Source organism: Lynx canadensis, chromosome C2 (assembly GCF_007474595.2).
Source record: "Lynx canadensis isolate LIC74 chromosome C2, mLynCan4.pri.v2, whole genome shotgun sequence".
In the NCBI taxonomy this organism is placed as follows: Eukaryota; Metazoa; Chordata; class Mammalia; order Carnivora; family Felidae; genus Lynx; species Lynx canadensis.
The window spans coordinates 86,508,712-86,531,759 of NC_044311.2; the positions used below are offsets into that span (position 1 = coordinate 86,508,712).

The window sequence follows — 23,048 nt, forward strand, 5'->3', positions numbered from 1 at the left end:
AACCACTCTGTTTAAAAAATTCAATATTTTCATGGTTTCCCGGTTTTAACTGTCCCTTTAAAGCAGCAAAAGGAACAAGAGGAGAAGGAAACTTTAAGACCACCAGAAAATCTGAAATATAATAAATAAGTACTATAGTAATAATTGTTTTAATAACACAAGAGGACAACTAAGGTAACTTTTACATTTAAATGGGAATCTTCATTCTAAAGTGAGGACAAAAAGGGTGACTACAAAAGGTAGTTATTAAAAAAACATGAACTGATTCAGATATAATTTTTCTTTCAACAAGATCTGAACATTTTAATTTAAAATTAACTAATAAATCACAATTCCATATTGCTTTTAGGATTACGTTGTTTAAAAATGACACATTTCAGAATTAACCAAAGTATATTTCTATTACAAGTTAGTTTATCCAAGTAAGTAAAGAATAAACCACAGTGTAGCTCCCTTAACCTAGGAGTCAGGTTTTAATGACAAAGTCCGTTGCCAGCAATGGACATGCAGGTAACCCTCAAAGAAGTTGTAAATACAAATCCCAGACTGCTTCTATAAATTGAAAAGACCTTTGTTGAGTCACAGGCATAAAAATGGGGCATTGGCACTAAATTGAAGGAATATGGTCTTTATGACATATGTATGGAAGGGCCTTCTAGAGTGGTCATGAGGATCACAGTCTTAACATCTAGTTGGTTTTCTATTTCATTGGTAGCATCTTCTTTATCATAATCCATCCAAACAACTATTTACACAGAATGTTCGAATCTGAAACTCAAGAGGCACTGTAGATTTTCATCAGAAATAAACCAGCTTGTTTCTGTAAGGTAATTTAGTAATAGCTGTAGGTGGTCAATATAATCCAAAGAAAAATGAAATCAGGAATCAAACTGGGGGGCGCCCGGGTGGCTCAGTCGGTCTAAGTGCCCGACTTCGGCTCAGGTCATGATCTCACATTTTTGAGTTCAAGCCCCAAGTCAGGCCCTGTGCTGACAGCTCAGACCCTGGAGCCTGCTTCAGATTCTGTGTCTCCCTCTCTCTGTCTGCCCCTCCCCTACTCACTCTGTCTGTCTCTCTCTCTCTCAAAAATAAACATTAAAAAAAACTTTTTAATTAAAAAAAAATCAAACTGAAAACAGAAATCATTAAGTGCTCTACGTAAAAGTTCCACTAATTATTTTACACATTTTGTGAAAACCTTGCGTTATCAATAAAAAACAGCCATTCTATCCTCATATCTTAACACAGATGTGATGAAAATGACAGGACATAAAATTCTATTAGTTCCCTTAATGTACTCAAAATTATTTTTATTCATGATTTGTACTACTGACGGCAAGTAGGTGTGAAGTTAATTAAGAGTGGTGGTGGGAACAAAATGCCTGAACCAAACCAGATTGTTTTCTTTAATGTGGCTTGAGGGATGACACTGCTTCCATAAGAAAATAAAAAATAAGGAGAGAATGGGGAGGGGAGAAGAGAGGGCACTCTCATAATTAATGCTACAGGTCACAGACCTTCTTAAAATTTTTAAAATAAAAAAAGTATTGCTATCAACAAGGATATTTCATTTTTCTTCCTTTCTCTAGTTTTTTTTTACACATTATTTTTTTTGAAAAAAATCTAGAGTAACTCAACATCTCAAATAATCAATGAATTTATCAAGAACTTTGTCATGTTAAGTTCTCATTGCTAGTAAAATGTTGGTACTGGGTTGGGAACAATGTTTATAACAAATCTCCACAGTTTACTGGTCAGAAGCCGCATCTCTATGTAACCGTCATTTCTCTTACATGAATATAATCTTACCTAATTATTTTAGAGTTCTAGTCTCTCGCTTTGTTTCTGCTAGCTCCGAGTATTTTTCTTCTTTAAATGGGAAAAAAATTAACTTTTAAATTCTGAAAATTCAATGGTTATTATATTATTTACCAAAGGGAGAGGGGTGGAGTAGGGTGCGAGGGTTAATTAAAAAACAAACTAACTAAAATTACAACATATACAGAAACTTATTTCCAAAATGAAGGGAAAAAAGGGGGAAGGGCAAAGTAGCAATACCAACCAGTCACAAAGCCCAAGTTGGAACAAGAAAGAGCAAATAACTTTGGTTCCTAAAGCCCAATCTGAAGAGGATACACTTAGAAAGGAAATTAAATTGTAAGGTTGTATAGTCAATGGGATTCTTTTTCTGTCTCAATGATTTAGTTATAAATATAGATTATTAGTCTCTCTATTATACATGTAACAAATGCCAAACAACTCACTACCATGAAATTTCTAAAATTGACTTTCACATTATTAAAAAAGGTAAAAATCACATATTTTTCTTCCCTTCCTTCAGTTCAAATTATGAACTGAAATACTACGTGTAATAATAGCTGGCCCTAACTTCTATACAAAGCTAAACGATTTTGAGCTCCTTTGCCAATATAAGGAACTACATAATTTTATTACATTTGCCTCAAATTTAGGCTTGAGAAAAATTTCTCAAAGCAACTCAAAAAGAGCATGTCAAGGGAAAAAAAGGCTATGGAGAGAAAAGACTAGCAGATGAAACAAATACTCTTGAAAAACTCGAATCTGCCATTCAAGTATTGAAAATACCCTCCCCCCCCAAAAGGGACAATGAATGGGATCCATTACAGTGAAATCAGCAAAATTAAATGCAAATCTCAAGCATGATAAATGGCCCTGATGGGCTGTCTGCTGAAAGATGGCTAGTGATTCAGTCCATAATTCCTTTTGGACCCTATAAAGAAGGGATTCAATGGAAAGTTTTCATTCCGTTTTGTAATTTTCTCTTGGTTGTCTTCAGGAAGCAGTAGTTTGCTTTTTCCTCCATGTTATACAGACCATTTCTTTAAGCCCCAAAGAGTAATAATTTTCATATATTAAAAGATTTCTTTTAGAAAATGGAAGAAAGAATACGAGGCCACGGCAATGATGCTAACGGTTACTCTTCATTGCTTCTTTAGCTGCCATGATCAGTGGCGTCAAGCTGGACAATGGTTTGGCCAGTTTCAGGAAGGGATGCTGCCAGAAAGAGGGGGAAAGATGCATGAATGTCACTAGTTTAGAAGCTAAAAATTTCCTTTCAATTAAACCCCAAAGACTATTTTATGGATTAAAATTTATTTAACAAACACATATTTCAGTATGTATATAAAGTCAATATAATCAATATATCACTTTTATAGTTGAAATCAGTCTTTTTAGTCTATTTAATATTATAAAAGCTCACCTAAATGACCCAGATACCCACACCAGCAATGGACTTGTCTGACAACTGACAGCATGCAAAAACTCATATACCTAATTTTAGTGTTATAGCTATTTTATTCCTAGCAGATACAATCCTAAACTGCAGCAGCTACAATGTTGCTGGTGATAAATGAAGAGCAAAGTGGTAATTATTAACCCTATGTAAACTTTCTGTTGCTTACTCAAAAAAGTCAACTTTATCCAAAAATAGTATTATTTCCAAATTCACCTGTAACAATTCTTTGGCCGAACCCCTTTTCTCCACATCCATTTCCAAACAACGGTTTAAGAAATCCCGAAATATTGGGGAAAGTTTCTCTGGATTCTGAAGTTCTGGGGTTCCATTAGTTGCTATCAGGTACAAGGCCTAAAAACAGAAGAACATTTTTGACATACTTAAGGTAGCGCAACAAAGTGAGACACCACTTCATAAAAGTTTATGGATCTTTTGCTTAATTTTTTTTTAAAGATTTATTTATTGGGGTGCCTGGGTGGCTCAGGCAGTTGAGCATCTGACTCTTGATTTTGGCTCAGATCATAATTTCAGGGTTCGTGAATTTGAGCCCCATGTAGGGCTGGCTCTGTGTTGACAGCTGGGACCCTGCTAGGAATTCTGTTTTCTCTCTCTCTCTCTCTGACCCTCCCCTGTGTGGTCTCTTGGGGCGGGGGTGGGGGGAAGACAATCACCAGAAACACTAAATTAAGGTTTAGTATTATTTCTGCCTATTTATTTCATATATTCTCCCTTAGCTTTTATTACTTTTAAATGTCTATTTATTTATTTTGACAGAGCACACACGGGGAGCAGCAGAGAGAGAAAGAGAGAGAATCCCATGCAGGCTCCACACCCTGTGCAGAGTCTGACAAGGTGCTTGATCTCATATGAGACGCTAAACCAATTGAGCCACACAGGCGCCCCTTCCCTTTATTTTTAGATGTTGTATTCTCATTTCTTTTTCACATTTTTAAAAAAAGTTTATTTATTTTTGAGAGACAGAGCACAAGTGGGGGAGGGGAAGAGAGAGAATGAGACACAGAATCCAAAGCAGGCTCCAGACTCTGGGCTGGCACAGAGCCCGATGTGGGGCTTGAACTCACGACCTGAGCCGAAGTTGGATGCTTAAGTGACTGAGCCACTCCAGTGTCCCTCCTAATTTCTTTTTCAAAAATTAGCTTCATCTTTTTGGAGAGGGGTTATACTAAATGTAATACATATTGATAAAAGAACTATAATACATAAGGGTAGAAAGAAAAATGAGCACAATTCCAATATCAACATATAGCATCCATTTACCTTTCTCAAGCTTTTTTTTCTCAAGTCACATCAGATTTCAAAACAGGATTTCTTGAAACTTTGTTTCAGTTTATTATTTATTTATTTATTTATTATTTTTACTTATTTTAAAAAAAAAAAATTTTTTTTTCAACGTTTATTTATTTTTGGGACAGAGAGAGACAGAGCATGAATGGGGGAGGGGCAGAGAGAGAGGGAGACACAGAATCGGAAACAGGCTCCAGGCTCTGAGCCATCAGCCCAGAGCCCGACGCGGGGCTCGAACTCACGGACCGCGAGATCGTGACCTGGCTGAAGTCGGACGCTTAACCGACTGCGCCACCCAGGCGCCCCCTATTTTTACTTATTTTTTAAAAATTACATCCAAGTTAGTTAGCATATAGTGCAACAATGATTTCAGGAGTAGATTCCTTAATACCCCTTACCCGTTTAGCCCATCCCCTCTCCCAAACCCCTCCAGTAATCCTGTTTGTTCTCCATATTTAAGAGTCTCTTATATTTTGTCCCCCTCCCTGTTTTTATATTATTTTTACTTCCCTTATGTTCACCTGTTTTGTATCTTAAAGTCCTCATATGAATGAAGTCATATGATACTGTCTTTCTCTAATTTCTCTTAGCATAATACCCTCTAGTTCCATCCACACAGTTGCAAATGGCAAGATTTTATTCTTTTTGATTGCTGAGTAATACTCCATTGTGTACACACACACACACACACACACACACACACACATTGTGTACACACACACACACACACACACACACACCCCACATCTTCTTTATCCATTCATCCATTGATGGACATTTGGGCTCTTTCCATACTTTGGCTATTGTTGATAGTGCTGCTATAAACATGGGGGTGCATGTGCCCCTTTGAAACAGTCTACCTGTATCCCTGGATAAATACCTAGTAGTGCAATTGCTGGGTCATAGGGTAGTTCTATTTTGAATTTTCTGAGGAACCTCCATACTGTTCCAGAGTGGCTGCACCAATTGCATTCCCACGAACAGTGCAAAAGAGATCCTCTTTCTCTACATCCTTGCCAACATCTGTTTTTGCCTGAGTTGTTAATGTTAGCCATTCTGACAGGGGTGAGGTGATAATCTCATTGTGGTTTTGATTTGTATTTCCCTGATGATGAGTGATGTTGAGCATCTTTTCATGTGTCAGTTGGCCATCTGGATGTCTTCTTTGGAGAAGTGTCTGTTCGTGTCTTTTGCCCATTTCTTCACTGGATTATTTGTTGTTTGCGTGTTGAGTTTGATAGATTTTGGATACTAACCCTTTATCTGATATGTCATTTGCAAACATCTTCTCCCATTTGGTAGGTTGTGTTTCAGTTTTGCTGATTGTTTCCTTCACTGTGCAGAAGCTTATTTTGATGAGGTTGCAATAGTTCATTTTTGCTTTTGTTCCCCCTGCCTCCGGAGACATGTTGAGTAAGAAGTTGCTGAGGCCAAGGTCAAAGAGGCTTTTGTCTGCTTTCTCCTAGAGGATTTTGATGGCTTCCTGTCTTACATTTAAGTCTTTCATCCATTTTGAGTTTATTTTTGTGTCTGGTGTAAGAAAGTGGTCCAGGTTCATTCTTCAGCATGTCGCTGTCCAGTTTTCCCAGCACCACTTGCTGAAGAGACTGTCTTTATTCCATTGGATATTCTTTCCTTTGTCAAAGATTAGTTGGCCACACGTTTGTGGGTCCATTTCTGGGTTCTCTATTCTATTCCATTGATCTGAGTGTCTGTTTTTGTTCCAGTACCATACTGTCTTGATGATTACAGCTTTGTAATATAGGTTGAAGTCTGAAAACCTTTTTTTTAAACCAGCTGTATCTATAAAGCTATTGAAACAGGCAGAATATAGACGATTTTTAGGGCAGTGAAAATACTATGTATGGTGATGGACATATGTTACTATTTCATTATACATCTGTCCAAGCCCATAAAATTGCACACCAAGTGTGCACCCTAATGTTATGGACTCTGGGTGATAACGAGGTGCTAATGTAGGTTCATGGATTGTGGAATGTACCCTCTGGTGAGGGATGTTGATAATGGAGATGGTTCCTTACATTAATACAATCAATTAATTACATCAATCACTCAACAAAGTAATTAATTAATTACATTAATACACTTGTTACAAGTGAAGAACCACTACTGATATATTTTCACTAAATGAAAGTCTATGACTTACACTGGGGTCCACTCTGTGTATAGTTGTATGGATTTTGACAAATGCACATGGTCCTGTTTCTGACATTATAGTATCCTACAGAAAAATTTCACTGTCCTAAAAAATCTCTTATACTCCACCCATTCTTCTTCCCCATCCCATCTCTGCAAACACCTGGCAACCACTGATCTTTTTAACTCTATAGATGAAATCATGTCTTCTAAAGTGGTTGTATCATTTTCAATTCCCACCAGCAACAAAAGAAAGTTACTGCTCCACATTCTCATCAGCATTTGGTATCATCATTAAAAAAAAAAATTTAAGGCCATTCTAATAGGTATATATCTTTGTGTTGTTTTAATTTTGCAGTTCCCTAATAAACACGATGTTGAACATCTTATTAAATGCTTATTTGCCAACTGTGTATCTTCTTTAGCTGTCTGTGGAGATGTTTTGTCCATTTTTGCATTAGGTTGTTTATTTTCTCGTTGTTGAAGTTTGAAGAGTTCTTTATATATTTTGGACAACATTTGATCATCTAATGGGTGTTCTGGAAATTATTTCTCCCAGCGAGTGACTTATCTTTTCATTCTCTTAATAGTGTTTTTGTCAGAAAGGATGATTCTAACTTTAATAAAGTCCAATTTATTCTTTTATGGATCATGCTTTTTGATGTTTTATCTAAAAACACTGCCAAACCCAAGGTCACCTAAATTTTTTCCTGAATTATTTCACGTTTCTGCTGTATCACCAAAATGCCATAAAAAAGGATACTGACACTCAAAAAATCAGGACATGAGTGTGTCCATTTCTTTGCCACCTGAGCTCACTTCTCTTTATGTGATAAAATTTTCATTTACAAATGCCATGCTAAGAAATTACTTGAGATAGCAATTCAAGTGAAGATCCTCAGACTGCTAAGCCCCATACTCCATCAGAAGGGGTTAAGAGGGAAGCCCATAAAAACAAGCACTCCTGTCAAGTATGCCTTCTCTCCAAATGCTTAACAGCCATTTTTCTACCTTGAAATAAATCTTATTACCCTCTGTATCTGCATTTATGCTAGTGATTACAAGGAGACCGGGACTGCTTGTTCCCGCAGCTTCTGTACTCTCATGCCCATTTGGCCCTGCATGCTCCCCTTTCCACCTTCACTTCTTCATCCACCACTGCCCCTCCGTTCATGAACCGTTCTCCCCTGATGAACTGCCTCATCCACAGTGCTCTCTAGGAGTAGGCCAGTCCCTCTTAGCCCTTTGTACCACTGTACCTAGAGAAGGAGTGTCCTGGTGGTTCCTCATTGCCGGAGATATCTACCTCCCTCTTCTGGAAGTCCCAGGCTTTCAAACTCACATCTACTTTACTTTGTTTCAAGTATCTACCAAACACTGTTATCATCTCTAACACTGCTCATAATTCAGAGCGATTTCAGTAGCTACAGAGATGCCAGTAACAGTTCCTTGACCTCCTCTTCTCCCATGCTTTTGTGCTTTGGCCTCCCTTGGTCACACAAACTCATGGGCACAGCCTGTGCCTTATCAGTACCCATGACTGCAACTCTGAAATCACTATTGCTGTCCACCTCCTACCTTCTGCATTGTGAACACCCCCAACACCTTGATCCTTTGACTCCACTAAACTTAAATAAATCCCATTGATCTTCAGTTGTTCATCATTCCTTCCATATAATCACTTCGACCCTCTTGCACTTCATAGCAATCACTTTGCTACATATCAAACTTTGCCTGCTCTTTGCTTGTACCTCCACAGCTAAGGACAGCAGAAGAAATAGATCCCTGTGGACTGGCATCATTAACCTCATAGAGGCCCTTAGTGCTTCCAGCATTCGTACTATAGATTTCCCTATTTCACCCCTCCTCCCACCCTAGTTTCTGTCTCAGGACACTCATTATACATTACATCGTGTTGTCATGTCTCTGTGGGCTCCTCTTGGCAGTGAAAATTTCTCAGACTTTCCTTTGCTTTTGATGACCTTGACAGTTTGCAGTATTGGTCAGGTTTAATTTCACAGAATGCCTTCTACTGGAATTTGATGTTTTCTTCATGATTAGAATGAGAATATGTGCTTTGGGAAGCAACATCACAGAGTGCCACTTTCTATCTAGAGTGCCACATACTATCAACATAATTTATGCCTGTTGATGTTGACCTTTTCAGCTGGCTAAGGCAGTGCCTGTCAGGTTTTTCTACTGCAAAGTTACTGTTTTCCTCTCTTTTCTTACTGTGCTCTTATCACTATGTGCAGTCTATACTTAAGGAGTACGGAGTTATGCTCCATTGCCCTTAGGGTGGAACATCCACACCAATTATTTGAAAATTTTCTGCATAAGAGTTGTCTCTCCTGCCGATTTATTTATTCAATTACTTACTTATACCAGCAAGGACACATAAATATTATCTTATACTTTGGATTATTATCCCCTACAACTTTATTTTGTTCAAATTGTTGCATCTTTGGCCACTGGAGCTCTTTTCATTGGCACCTTGCCCCTTTGACAAACCGATCCATGTGGAGTCTTCTCTTTAACTCAGAATTATTTATAATTCAGTTTTATCTCCTTAGTTGAATTTTATTAGGTGTAATTCTTTCAGTATTTTAGGGTTTGCTTAAGAGGTAAGGGGCATACATCTTTCAATTTCACAATCATCACAATATTACACCAGACTACGACAATCTTATGGTTCTCTCCTCAGCCTTCTGCTTTTGTTGTCATTTTACCTGTACATGTTTTTTTTTCTTCCCCTTCCCATTATTATTTTGATGTAAACAGTTTTAACATTTATTTACTTACTTAAATGTTTTATATTTGAGAGACAGTGTGTGAGTGAGGGAGGAGCAGAGAAAGATGGAGACAGAATCTGAAGCTCCAGGCTTTGAGCTGTCAGCACAGAACCTGATGCAGGGCTCGAACTCACAAACGAACCTCAAGATCATGACCTGAGCTGAAGTCAGATGCTTAACCAACTAGCCACCCAGGTGTCCCAACAGTTTTATCTTTTAAAGATATTTACATAAGAAAAAAAAATTGGATTTATTTACTCACAGTTACTATTTCTAATACTCCTCATTTCTTTGTGTGGAGTCATATTACCATTTTCTTTCTGCTTGAAAGATTTCTTCTACTATTTCTTGTAGTGTAGATCTGCTGGTGATAAATTCTTTCAGTGTCTATGTTTGAGAAAAATCCTTATTTTGCCTTAATTTTAAAAAGATATTCATTGGCTGCAGAATTCCTGATTGTCTGATTTTTCCCCAAAACTTATTTCACATATATTAGAACACTTAAAGTTATCTCACAGCTCACTACTGCTATTTCATTTCTTAAAAAAATTTATTTCTATTTTGGATAGCTTTTTATTACTTGGTCTATGATTATCATTAATCATTTTTTCTGCAATGTATCACTTGCTATTAATTCAATCTCAAACTATAAACCTTCGAACTACACTGTAGTTTCTATCTATAACTTCAATTTGGGTTTTGAAAAAATATTCTTTTAAAATGCCTCTGCTCTTAAAAACTGCTTTAATGCTTTTATGTACTCTTTTATCTGTGTCAGTTCTGGTCTGTTGCAATGGATTGATTTTTCTCATTATGGGTTGTACCTTCCTGCTCTTCTGCCTCTCTGATGAACTGTGACTGGATATTTAAGCATTTGTTGGGTGCTGGATATTTCTGTATTCCTATAAATATTCGAGTTTTGCTCTGCAACGCAGTTACTTGGGAACAAGATCTCTTTGGGTCTTGTTTTTAAGATTTGTTAGGTGGGACCATAGCAGCATTTAGTCTAGGGGTAATTATTTCCCATCACTGATGCAGGACTCTTTTGAGTCTTCCATTCCATATCCTGTGAATTACAAGGTTTTCCACTGTGGCTGACAAAAGCAGGAACTATTCCCAGCCTCTGTGTGAGCACCAAGCAACTGTTTACTCCAATCTTACCAGATGGGTCCCCTGACCTTGGGTAGACTCTTCACACAGATGCACCAATCTCTACTGAATGCTCAAAGGGGACTTCACGGATCTCCAGAATCTTCTATGAAGCTTTCTCTTCTCCCATTCTCTGTCTTGTAAACTCCAGCTGCCTTATTCTCCCCAGACTCTTAGTGAGACCACTGTGCTCCACCTGGGCCCTTCCTCCCTGTACATGGCCTAGAAATTCTCTTAAGACATTAAGCTGGAGGCAGTCACAGGGCTCACCTCAAGCCTTTCCCACTTTTGGAGATCACTGTTCTTCATTATTTGATGTCCAGGGTCTTGCAAACCATTGTTTCATATATTCTCATTTTTTTGTTGTTGTTCCTTTTGGCAAGGGTGGTTAATCTGGTACCTGTTATTCCATGTTGACAGGAGAAGTTCCTGCTTGCCAAGTTTCCATCAATTACATTCACATTGCCAACTTGAATGATCAAGTCTTAGTCTTCATCTCACTTGACGTAACTGTAGTTTCTGATAAGCTGATGCCTCCCCCACTTTTTGCGTGAAGATTCAATGGCATGTGTTTATTTTGGTTTTATGTACCTCTCTAGCCATTCCTTGCTGGTCTGCCACATCAACTGTTAACTATGGAACAAATGCCTCAGGATGCAAGCTGAAAATTTTCTATTGTCTGTCTATGCCCATTTGACCTGGTGATCTTATCTAGCTGCATAGCTTTAAATAATTTCTATAGCTAAGTCTCAATTTTACACCTCTGGCCTAATCCTAGACTGGCATACCCAACAGCCTATTCAACATATCCACTTGGATGTCTTAATAGAACATATCTAAAATATGCTAAAATGTTACCTCCTGATCTCCCACCTGCCACCCCACATGCCACTCTACCTGTAGTCTTCCCCATTTCAGTTAAGGTGAACTTGAATTTCACCATTCCAGTTGTTTAGGCCAAATTCTTGGGTCATAACACCCCCCCCCCCCCCCACCGCCATAGGCTCTCCTTTCCAAATACATCCAGAATCCAATTACTTTTCCCCACCTCTACTGATACCATTCTGGTCTAGTATACCATCATGTCTTGCCTGGATTATTGCAATAGCCTTCTAACTGGTCTTCTTGTGTCTATCTTTACCTCACTTGAAAATCTTTTCTCAACAAAGTAGCCAGAGTGATCTTGTTAAGATGTCAGTAAGACCATTTCACATCTCTGCTCAAAACTCTACAATGGTTTGCCTGTCTCACTTATGAAGAAGCCAGGATTCTTTTTTTTTTAATGTTTATTTGAGGGAGTGCATGCACACATGCACAAGTCAGGGAGGGACAGAGAGAGAGGGAGAGAGAATTCCAAGCAGGTTGTCAGTGCAGAGTCCAACACGAGGCTCAGACTTATGAACCATGAGGTTATGACTTGAGCCAAAATCAAGAGTTGGATACTCAATTGACTGATCCACCCAAGTGCCACCAAAATTCTTATAAAAGCCTAATAAAGCACTATACAGTCTGGTCCCATTTCTTCACCTATCTTTTTTCTCCTACTGTGTGCTCCCTGCACACTAGCTATGGAGGAATCTTAAATGGTCTTTGAATATACCACGAATGCTTCGGCTTCACAGCCTTTGCATGTACTGTTCTTTCTGACTAGAATGTTCTTCCCTTAGGTACCTCCTATGTTTCTTATCTCCTGTGTTCAAATGTCACCTCAGTGAAGCCCTCTCAAGCACTCTTGTGAAATCAAACACTCCTGAATCCCTCCTACCAGTCAGGGCACTTAGACTCTATCATTTAATATATTACATAGTATTCTTACTTATTTTATTGTTTCTCTCTACCTTCTATGAAGGCAGGAATTTTTGTCGGTAGACAGCACCTTGTATAGTGCCTACCGCAGAGCAGGTACTTGAATCAATATTTGTTAAACAAATGAATGAAATTAGAGGATTTTAAAAATTGTTCCAAAGTGTTCTAAAATTAATCACTTCTATTAAAGTACTGTAATTGCTTGCTTGAACTGGAATCGTTGCAAAAACATTCAGGAAAAAAGAACATCAAAATCCAAAGCCACCCAGACAGGGCCCCTCCTACAAATACCCATTACCTTGGCCTCTGGAGTCCATTTTATAACAAGTCCAACTTATTTGGAAAAAAATTAGAAAAGAACAATTTCTGGCAATAAGCCTATACTCATATGGTAACTTAAAAACTTTAAAAATTGCTTCATTGAGATACAATCCACATACTATAAAAATCACCCTTATTTTCTTTTTAATGTTTAGTTTTGAGAGAGACAGACAGACAGACAGACAGAGTGCAAGGGGGGGGTGGGTAGACAGAGAGTGAGACACTGAATCTAAAGCAGACTCCAGGCTCTGAGGGGTCAGCACAGAGTCCTACATAGGGCTTGAACCCAGGGACTATGAGACTGACCTGAGCCAAAGTCAGATCCTTAACCGACTGAACCACCTAGGTGCCTCAAAAATCACTCTTTTAAAGTGTACAATTCATGGGGCACCTAGGTGGCTCAGTCAGTTAAGGATTCTGGATTTTTGGTTATGTCACGATTCCAGGGCCATGGATGGGATCAAGCCCTGAGTCGGGCTCTGTGCTGGCTATGGAGCCTGCTTAAGATTCTCTCTCTCCTCCCTCTGCCCCATCTCTGTGTGCATGCGCTCGTGGCTCTCGCTCACTCCCTCTCAAAAAAAATTTTTTTTTAAACGGCTTTAAACAGAAACACACAAAAAGCAAGGTTATGTATTGATCTGTTGACAGAAATGTGACCAAAGGCTTGCAAGAACCCAACCCTGTATCTCCCCTAAAAACAACAGTTCAGAATTTGTTAATTCAGTGTTTGCGGCTTTGCAAAACCCAAATAACAAAAATCGATGGCAAATGGAATCCTACAATATATGACCTTTTGTGTATGACTTTCATTTAGCAAAATGCTTTCATGTTTAATGTTGCGTATACCTGTACTTCACTACTTTTATTATGACTAAATAATATTCCATTGTAGTGGGATACCACTTTTGTTCATTCATTCATCAGGTGGTAGGCATATGGGTTTTTCCTACCTTTTGACTATTATGAATAATGCTGCTATGAACATTTGTGTACAAGATTTTATGTGGATAAAAACTTTTTTTTAAAAAAGTATTTTTATTTTGAGAGAGAAGGAGAGGGAATGCGTGTGGGTAAGTTGGGGAGGGGCAAAGAGGAAGAGAGAGAATTCCAAGCAGGCTCCATCCACTCTGTCAGTCTGGAGTCCTAAATCCAACTTGGGGCTCAATTTCACTAACTGTGAAATCATGGCCTGAGCTAAAATCAAGAGTCAGATGCTTAACTGACTGAGCCACCCAGGTGCCTTTTAATTGTCTTGGGTATGTAACTAGCAGTGGAATTACTAGGTTATATGGTAACTCAAAATTAACTTTTAGAGGAGCTGTCAAATTGTTTTCCAAGTGCTGCACCATTTTACAGTTCCACTAGCAATGTATCAGGGTTCCGATCTCTTCACATTCTCACGAACACTTATTGTCCATCTTTTTGATTATAGTCATTCTTTAAAAAAAAAAATTTTTTTAATGTTTATTTATTTTTGAGAGAGAGACAGAGCATGAGCAAGGGAGGGACAGAGAGGGAGGGAGACGCAGAATCTGAAGCAGGATCTAGACTCTGAGCTGTGAGCACAGAGCCCAATGTGGGGCCTGAACCCACAAACCATGAGTTCATGACCTGAGCCGAAGTTGGGTGCCTGACTGACTGAGCCACCCAGGAGCCCTGATTATAGTCATTCTTGAAGGTGTGAAGTGGTATCTTGTTTGGGTTTTGATTTGCATTTCTTTAATAACTAATGATATTGAGCCATATATGGTAATTTACAAGTAGAAGAAAGAAAGAAAGAAAGAAAGAAAGAAAGAAAGAAAGAAAGAAAGAAAGAAAGAAAGAACAAACTCCTAAACTCTTCACCTGAGAGAGAGAGACAGAGAGGGGGAAAGAAGGAAAAAACAAACTCCTAAACTCTTCACCTCAGCTACTGGAATATCTAATTGTTTAAAGTCTACTGACCCCATCTCTAACTCAGGACCCTAACCCTTTTGTTTGAATGTGACCTTTAACATCACCATCTACACAGTTTTCTCACAGATGCAATCTTTCTTTCCTCTCCTGTGCACTTGGTACAGAAGCCAAGGTTCAAAGTTGACAATCTGAAGGGTACATCTAGGGACACTTGTACAAAAGTGAGCAAATTCTTACGTGCAAACTTTAAAACCATACAGCTTACTAAAACTCTACAAACTCTTTACCTCACACATTCAACTCAATAACCCAGAAGCAAATAATTTTTAGATACAGAGGGCAGAGACCAGGTTATATCAACTTTGTATCTTAAATTTTTGGCGAGTGCCTGGCACAATCAGATTCTAAATAAATGTTCTAAAGAAATGTATTTTCCTAAAAATAAGGCTGATGTTTAATTGGTCTTACCCTCAAGGGATTTTCATTGAGGTATGGAGGCTCTCCTTCTACCATCTCAATAGCCATGATACCCAGAGACCATATGTCCACTTTAGGGCCATAAGCTTTCCGTGTAACCACCTCTGGTGCCATCCAGTATGGCGTTCCAACCATGGTACTTCGCTTGCTCTGCTCAGGGGTGATCTGGGCACAGAAACCGAAGTCAGCTATAAAAAAAAACACAAAAAACCGTATCTAGAGTTAATGGTGTCATGGATAGTTCCATCTAAGAGGTCATGATAGATGACAATTACAATGGACTGTTCAGCCTCTTTTTTTTTTTTTTTAATATTTATTTTTGAGACAGAGTGCGAGTGGGGGAGGGGCAGAGAACGAGGGAGACATAGAATCTGAAGCAGGCTCCAGGCTCTGAGCTGTCAGCACAGATGGGACTTGAACCCACGAACTGTGAGATCATGACTTGAGTTGAAGTTGGCTGCTTAACTGACTGGGCCACCCAGGCACCCCAGTTTTTGTTGTTCTTTTTTTTAAAGACTGTATTAAAAAAAGTAAACCAGGGGCACCTGGCTGGCTCAGTCAGTAGTGCATACGACTCTTGATCTTGGGGTTGTGAGTTCAAGCCCCGCATTGGGCACAGAGCTCACATTAAAACAAACAAACAAACAAACAAACAAACAAACAAAAAACAACAACTAAACCAGAATGGGTTTACAAATATTTTGATGATGTTACATACTCTTCACTTGTTTACTTTTACTTCCCACAAGCAAAGGACAAATTATCAGGTCTTTTATCCTAAAAATTTTAAAGAAGTTGAAAAAGGTCTAAAAGGAAAAGGTATCAAAGGTGAACAAAACTAAATTCTATAAAACAGGTAAAGGTCAGGAGGTGGGAACTAATTTTGAAGAAAATAAACAGAAGGTAGAATTACTACATATCTGACTTAGCAGACTTCTAGAAAAGGAACAGCTTTAACTACAGCCATACCTAACAAAGTCCTTGCCAGCATCACTCCACTCCAACCACCTTATTTTATAACAGGAGCAGAAAGCCTAGGTTAGCACTCAGTGTTTATTTAGTGGGAATATCAAGATGAGAATCTACAATTTTCTCCTCCCTTCTATAGACCCATTCTATTTAAAAAGTAACTATTGGGCGCCTGGGTGGCGCAGCCGGTTAAGCGTCCGACTTCAGCCAGGTCACGATCTCGCGGTCCGTGAGTTCGAGCCCCGCGTCAGGCTCTGGGCTGATGGCTCAGAGCCTGGAGCCTGTTTCCGATTCTGTGTCTCCCTCTCTCTCTGCCCCCTCCCCCATTCATGCTCTGTCTCTCTCTGTCCCAAAAATAAATAAACGTTGAAAAAAAAAAAAATTTTTAAAAAAATAAAAAAAAAAAGTAACTATTAACATTTAAGTTCTTAAGCTTTAGACTTCTTGTTATGAATTTACATAGGTACAAAAATTACCATGAACTGCATGGTTTATTTTATCTAAGTTAGGATACTTTGTAAAGTGCTTTTTATTATTTTTTTAAGGTAATCTCTACCCCCAATGTGGGGCTCTAACTCACAAACCTGAGATCAAGAGTCACAGGCCCCACCAACTGAACCAGCCAGGTGCTCCAGTATATTGTTTCTTAAAATTTATTTTGAGAGATATTTCCATAGTTGTACACTGATCTACCTCATTACTGTAAATATGCAATATTACAAAATAAAAAGGCTTATAATTTATTTTATCATTCCTATGCTCCTTGACATTTAAGGTTTTTTTTTTTTTACAGTATTGCAGAGAACAACTTTGTGTTTATTGTTGTGCTTATGTTCAGTAAACCTATAGAAAAGAATCCTAAAAGCAATTGTTCCATCAAATCGTAATATTTATAGCTAAAATGAGTACTTCTAACAACCGGGGACTGTTCCAAGTATCTTATAAGAATTAACATACCTAATCCTTATGATAACTCTATGAGATAGGCATATTTATTAATATTATTCTCATTTTACAAATTGGATAAGTAAGGCATATATATTTTTAGGTAACTTGCTCAAGATCATTCATCTAGTATGTGGAAGAGCCAGGATAAAATATTATCCAAAAAAGTCTAATTCAGTTTACATGTGTATCCACCAAAACAGTAGGAGAATGTCCATCTGTAATTTGCCTGCTGATTAAGATTAGTAATCTTATATTTTTGACCATCTAACAGAACCCTCTTTCTTGTGGTTGAATACTCTCTGGAGGAAGTATCTTTAAAAAGAGATGTTGAAAAAGGAGCCAAACATTCTAGCAGAACAGAAGGAAAACTTTTTGATTTCTTGATCCAAGAAATGCCCTGAATTTTGCATAGTTGCAGCAAACTCAATAGAAGTTGTTCCTGAATCCTCCAGAGGGCCTGGATGAAACTGACAAATTATAGCCAACAGAGGAAAAGGAAGTCTAGGATTTTTTTCCTCCATGACTCTATCATGTCTGATACAGAAGATAATTAGGAAAAGAGGTTTATAAGAGTTTTTTTTCCCTTGTCATCTCTCAGGTCAGGGTCATATAGCCCTCCTTCAATTAGGCCATACTTTACCAAATCCAAAGAAAGCTGAACAGCATTAATAAGAAAGATCTACCCTAACAGACAACAGAGAAAATTTTAGTTTATCTTTGGAAGGCAGCACCAACATTACAACAGTCCCAGGCACTTTTCTTCAGTGCTTTACATTTTTAATCCTCAGAAAAATTCTCAGATACTTAATCTTATTTTCCTTATCATATAATTGAGAAAATAAACACAAAGAGATTAGGTAACTCACCCCAAATTAGTCAGCAACTAGTAGCTTATCTGCTATTTAAACCCAAGCTGTCCAGTTGAGAGCTCATATTCTTTACCATTCTTTCCTTTGTCCTCCTCCATATATTAAGTCATAAAAATATTAATAGGTTAATTTTTTAAAGTTTACTTTGAGAGAGAGTGTGAGTGAGTGAGTGGGGGAGGGGCAGAGAAAGGGAGAGAGAGAATTCCAAGCAGGCTCCTCACTAACAGCACGGAGCCCAATGTGGGGCTTGAACCCACGAACTGTGAGATTGTGAAGGAGCCAAAATCAAGAGTTGGACACTCAGCCACCTGAGCTACCCAGGTGCCCCAATAGGTTTTTTGTTTTTTTTACTTAAACAAAAGGCAGAAGTATAACAAATAAATGTTATTTCTTCATTTGTTACTCACTAAGTTTAACCGATCCTTCCATCCCCAAAAGCACATTGTCACTTTTGATGTCTCTGTGGATCACTTGATTAGCATGTAAAAACTCCAATGCCTGTAAACACTAAACAAGAAAAACACATATCAATGAAACAGTCCCTGAAAAGTCCAAAGGAAGTTTACACACAGTACTTTTGGCCTGAGCATGACTTCAGAAGTCTCATCTAGCCACTGGAAAGTAGGTAAGATCCTGGGAGGTCTAGTTCCATCCAGCTGCTCACTGATGTGATGTAAGATGTTTTCTCCCATTTCTTTTACAGTGGATTTTACATAAAGCCTAGACACCAATGATAAAAGAATAACTTTCCTCTTATGCTATGTTTCAGAAAGCATGGAGTCAGAAGTGAGGAAAAACTTATTCCTTCCTTAAATACAGGAACATTAGAGTTTTATTTTTTATTTATTTTTTTTTTTAATTTTTTTTTTTTCAACGTTTATTTATTTTTGGGACAGAGAGAGACAGAGCATGAACGGGGGAGAGTCAGAGAGAGAGGGAGACACAGAATCGGAAACAGGCTCCAGGCTCTGAGCCATCAGCCCAGAGCCCGACGCGGGGCTCGAACTCACGGAGCGCGAGATCGTGACCTGGCTGAAGTCGGACGCTTAACCGACTGCGCCACCCAGGCGCCCAGAACATTAGAGTTTTAAAATCCACTTGCCCCTATGTTTTTGAGTATAAATTATAAACATGGAAAAAGCTGTTTTTATTTCTTCCCCAAAAGAGGAAAACAACAAAGGATGTACATTATGAATAACAACTAAAAATCTCATTCAAAATATTCTACTATTCATTCAAGGAAAAAGAGATAAATTGTGTAATACTGTATTACATTTACCAAGCATTTAAGCAGATTCTTGAAAAGAACAAATCCTCCCCGTAACACTGGTACAAATGAATAGAAACAAATTTGTCCTTCATTTAACTGCTTTCTCTAAGTTGCCAATTAGAGGGACCCCTAAAATAATTTTTAAAACAATTATGAAAAGAAATTAGAGAAACAAATTATACATAAATAGGCAAATTCTTTTTTTTTTTTTAAGTTGATTTATTTATTTTGAGAGAGAGAGTGTGAGTGGGGTAAGGTCATAGAGAGAGGAATAAATAGAATCCCAATTCAGTGCTTGAATCTACCCTAGGATCATGACCCGAGCCGAAATCAAAAGTCAGATGTTGAACCGAGCCATCCAGGTGCCCCATAAATAGATAAATTCTTAAGTTTTTATTAGCTTTTAAGTGATCAAACATTCTTTGTTAGAGATATCATATTATTGAAATATAATATTTATATTATAGAGTTCTTATTAAAGAGTTCTTATTTCCTTTCCTCCTGAAACAACCAAAGGCTTGGACTTATTGGGCAATTTGGCAGAATTCTATTGGCTGAAGCAACAGTATGTCTAAAAATTCATTAATGAATATCAAGAAACAACCAGTTTTTCACCTTCGATGAAATTTATAAAGCCAGAAGGAAACTTAACACTTAAGGTAAACATGTGTCTTGCTTTGCCTGAGACAGTCCATGTTTCTACTGTTGACTGGCCCTCCCTTTCACTCTTAAAAGTACCCTGCTTGGATGCTAAATTTTAATGATCACCCTGCTGAAATTTACCTGTGAGCTGGGCTCTTCAAAAAACCATGCTCCATTTCAGAATTATCTTATACATAAGAAAGGGTTTAAACTCTCATGTAGGATAAAATGGTATGGAGACGCTTGCCGCTTGCAAAGAATAATGTACATGGAGTGAGTATTTCACATAGTAAAAATTACCTGTGCAAAAAGCTCCCGCCCCCCCCCCCTTTTTTTTTTACCTCCTGCTTAACCACACATTGCTGTAACTTATCCAAAAGGGGACACACTCACCTCTCTGCATACAGCCGCAATCTGTGCTTCATCCATGCAGGTTTCCGTCACGACATCAGTAAGTGATCCCCCAGCAAGGTACTCCATTACCACAAACAATTCATCTCCCATCAGGTAGCTAAAATTATTATGAACACACAAAATACACTCACATTTTTATTTCACCACCACTCTGTGTTGAAGAATTCAAATGCCAGGCACCCTAATAACAAAACTAGAAAGTTGGAAGTTTTGAGAGCCAGGGAGAAAACTGGCAAGCTGAGAAAACAGCACAGAAAATTAACCGAGGGTCATTATGATTTTCCTGAGTGACTTGAAAGTTTGCCCCCAGTTGTGACTTGAGTGTATACATAGATCATTCCAATTAAAATGACACTGTTTGGCAGTAATTATTAGTCCTGTTTTACAGATGAAGAGATGGAGGCTTGGAGAAGCTACTCATCTAAGTTCACATACCTAGTAGGTGACAGAACTAGAATCTGAAGCCAAGTGTAACTAATTCCAAACCTTATGGCTTATCTTACCTGCCATGCTAGACTGACTTGAAACAGTATTTCCAAAAGCAGGGAAATATACCTGAGAAGTGGATTTTTATGAACATGTCCCCTATTACTAGGGCTGAAATCTAAAAATGTGTTATCTTTTCCCCAGTCTAAACAAACTTCAATATGGCACTAAGAAAGTCATCTATAATCCTCTATCTCCAATATAATCACTATTTTAATTTTTGTTTATTTTTCTATTATTCTTCTTTCATTCACATATATGTAATTGCATAATGGTACAATATATAATTTTCTATTCTGCTTTCTGTTCTGCTATTTAACATCAACTCCAAAATTAAATGAGGTTTTGACACACTATCTGCCCATGAAAGACAGCATTTAAAATAAAAACTGATGTAAGTTTAGAAACCATGTAGTCAGGCACCCCTGTTAGTCAACACATTAATTACAACTCATTCCATTAATGTTGCTGCTTGTGATCATTTATAATTAATACAAGCACCAGCAGCAATGTCCTTCATTTAACTGCCTTCTCTAACTTGCCAAGTGAGATATATGTAGAAAAAGGCCTGCTAAACTACAATGTGTTACTTTTTACCTCTCCTCCTCCTTCAAGCTTACTTTTCAACACTGACATTCTACTCAGTCTTAACTCAAGGGGCTAGCCCCCAACACCAGGAGACTTGAAATACTCATATTTACCTGTCTAAGAAATTAACTATGTTGGGATTCTTCAATTCTTTCATCACTAGAATTTCATTAATGATTAATTCCTTCTTTGGCTGTTTCTGTAAATTAATCTGTTTAATAGCAACCTATGATGGAAAGAGAAACAAGAAAAATCAGAACAAGTTTTCTAATTCTCTTAGAAAATTACAAACACCAATCAGGTAATAATTTAATTTACTGTGTATCTATTATATTATCAGTGAGCTTACTCACAGGTAGTACTTTTACTTCCACACTGGCAATGCACAATGCTCTGTAATACACAGAACCTAACTACTTTTGTATTTTCTCTAAACCTGATTAATCAGCCCAAGGTCATACCAATGCCAGGAATGAATCCTCTTTTCTTTCCAAGCTGGGAAAATAATTTTTAAAATATTTGCTCCTTTATGAAACTCAGTGCATAATTCCTTCTTTTTTTCCCTATTAAGAAAAGTGCTACAAAATTACATGAAGTAATTCTTCCAATATATTCAACTGAAAAAAAGATTCCTACTGATTATTCACAGATGTGTCTAGTTTCTTCCTACACTAAAAGCTAATGGTAACACCCAAAGTATGAAAAAGAAACTACCTCCTGTCCCAATGCCACATCAGTAGCAGTGAAAACTGTACCAGAAGCCCTAGGGGGAAAAAAGACACAACCAGATTTAAGGTTTCTAAATCACTATCATTTATATATCTAAAAACTTTATACTCAGAACAATTACAAAAGGATTAAAGTACACTTAAGACTTAAACATCTTTTATTTATCTGTTTATTTTTAGAGAGGGAGAGAGCGCACACACACCAACATAAGTGAGCACGAGCAGGGGAGGGGCAGAGGGGGAGAGAGAGAGAGGATCCCAAGCAGGCTCCGTGCTGTCAGTGAAGAGCCCGACCAGGCTCAACCCCATGACCATAAGATCATGACCTGAGCTGAAATCAAGAGTAGGATATTTAACCAACTGAGCCACCCATGCACCCCAAGATTTAACATGTTTATTTTTATTTATTTATTTAAAAAAAATTTTTTTAACGTTTATTTTTGAGACAGAGAGAGACAGAGCATGAACGGGGAGGGTCAGAGAGAGAGGGAGACACAGAATCTGAAACAGGCTCCAAGCTCTGAGCAGTCCGCACAGAGCCCGACGCGGGACTCGAATTCACGGACTGCGAGATCGTGACCTGAGCCGAAGTCGGACGCTTAACCGACTGAGCCACCCAGGCGCCCCTAGACTTAACATGTTTAAACAGGAGTAAAAGCAAAACAAAAGGGGGAAAAATAAGAAAAAGGTAATCCCTGTGGCCAAAACTTATGTTAGAAATTTGTCATAAAAAGAAAGATAAAAGTGATAGATACTCATGGATCCATTTCCCTGCTTACGAAACAAAAAAACTACAAATAAATTTGTAATGTCCTTGTGTGCACTTTACAAAGGCATCCTCCTTTCTCCCAAAAGTAGTCTGTATTTGATGTGCACCATTTCCAAGCACATTCCTACACTTTAATTATAAAGGACATAGGTGTGTATCACTATAAAATACATTTAACATAGTTT

The 23,048-nt window shown here is 37.9% G+C and overlaps 1 protein-coding gene across 2 annotated transcripts in view; it reads right to left on the reverse strand.

Moving 5' to 3' along the window:
• Positions 1-1,284: 1,284 nt before the first annotated feature.
• Positions 1,285-23,048, reverse strand: part of PAK2 (p21 (RAC1) activated kinase 2) — a 93,352-nt gene continuing 71,588 nt past the window's right edge. For both annotated transcript variants that reach the window (XM_030329472.1, XM_030329473.2), the window contains exons 9-15: positions 22,081-22,129; positions 21,480-21,592; positions 20,272-20,389; positions 18,374-18,473; positions 15,172-15,368; positions 3,491-3,628; positions 1,285-3,033 (exon numbers count right to left, since the gene is read on the reverse strand). In XM_030329472.1, the coding sequence (XP_030185332.1) occupies positions 2,947-3,033; positions 3,491-3,628; positions 15,172-15,368; positions 18,374-18,473; positions 20,272-20,389; positions 21,480-21,592; positions 22,081-22,129 (802 nt within the window). In that variant the 3' untranslated portion in view covers positions 1,285-2,946. The remainder of the gene's footprint in view (positions 3,034-3,490; positions 3,629-15,171; positions 15,369-18,373; positions 18,474-20,271; positions 20,390-21,479; positions 21,593-22,080; positions 22,130-23,048) is intronic.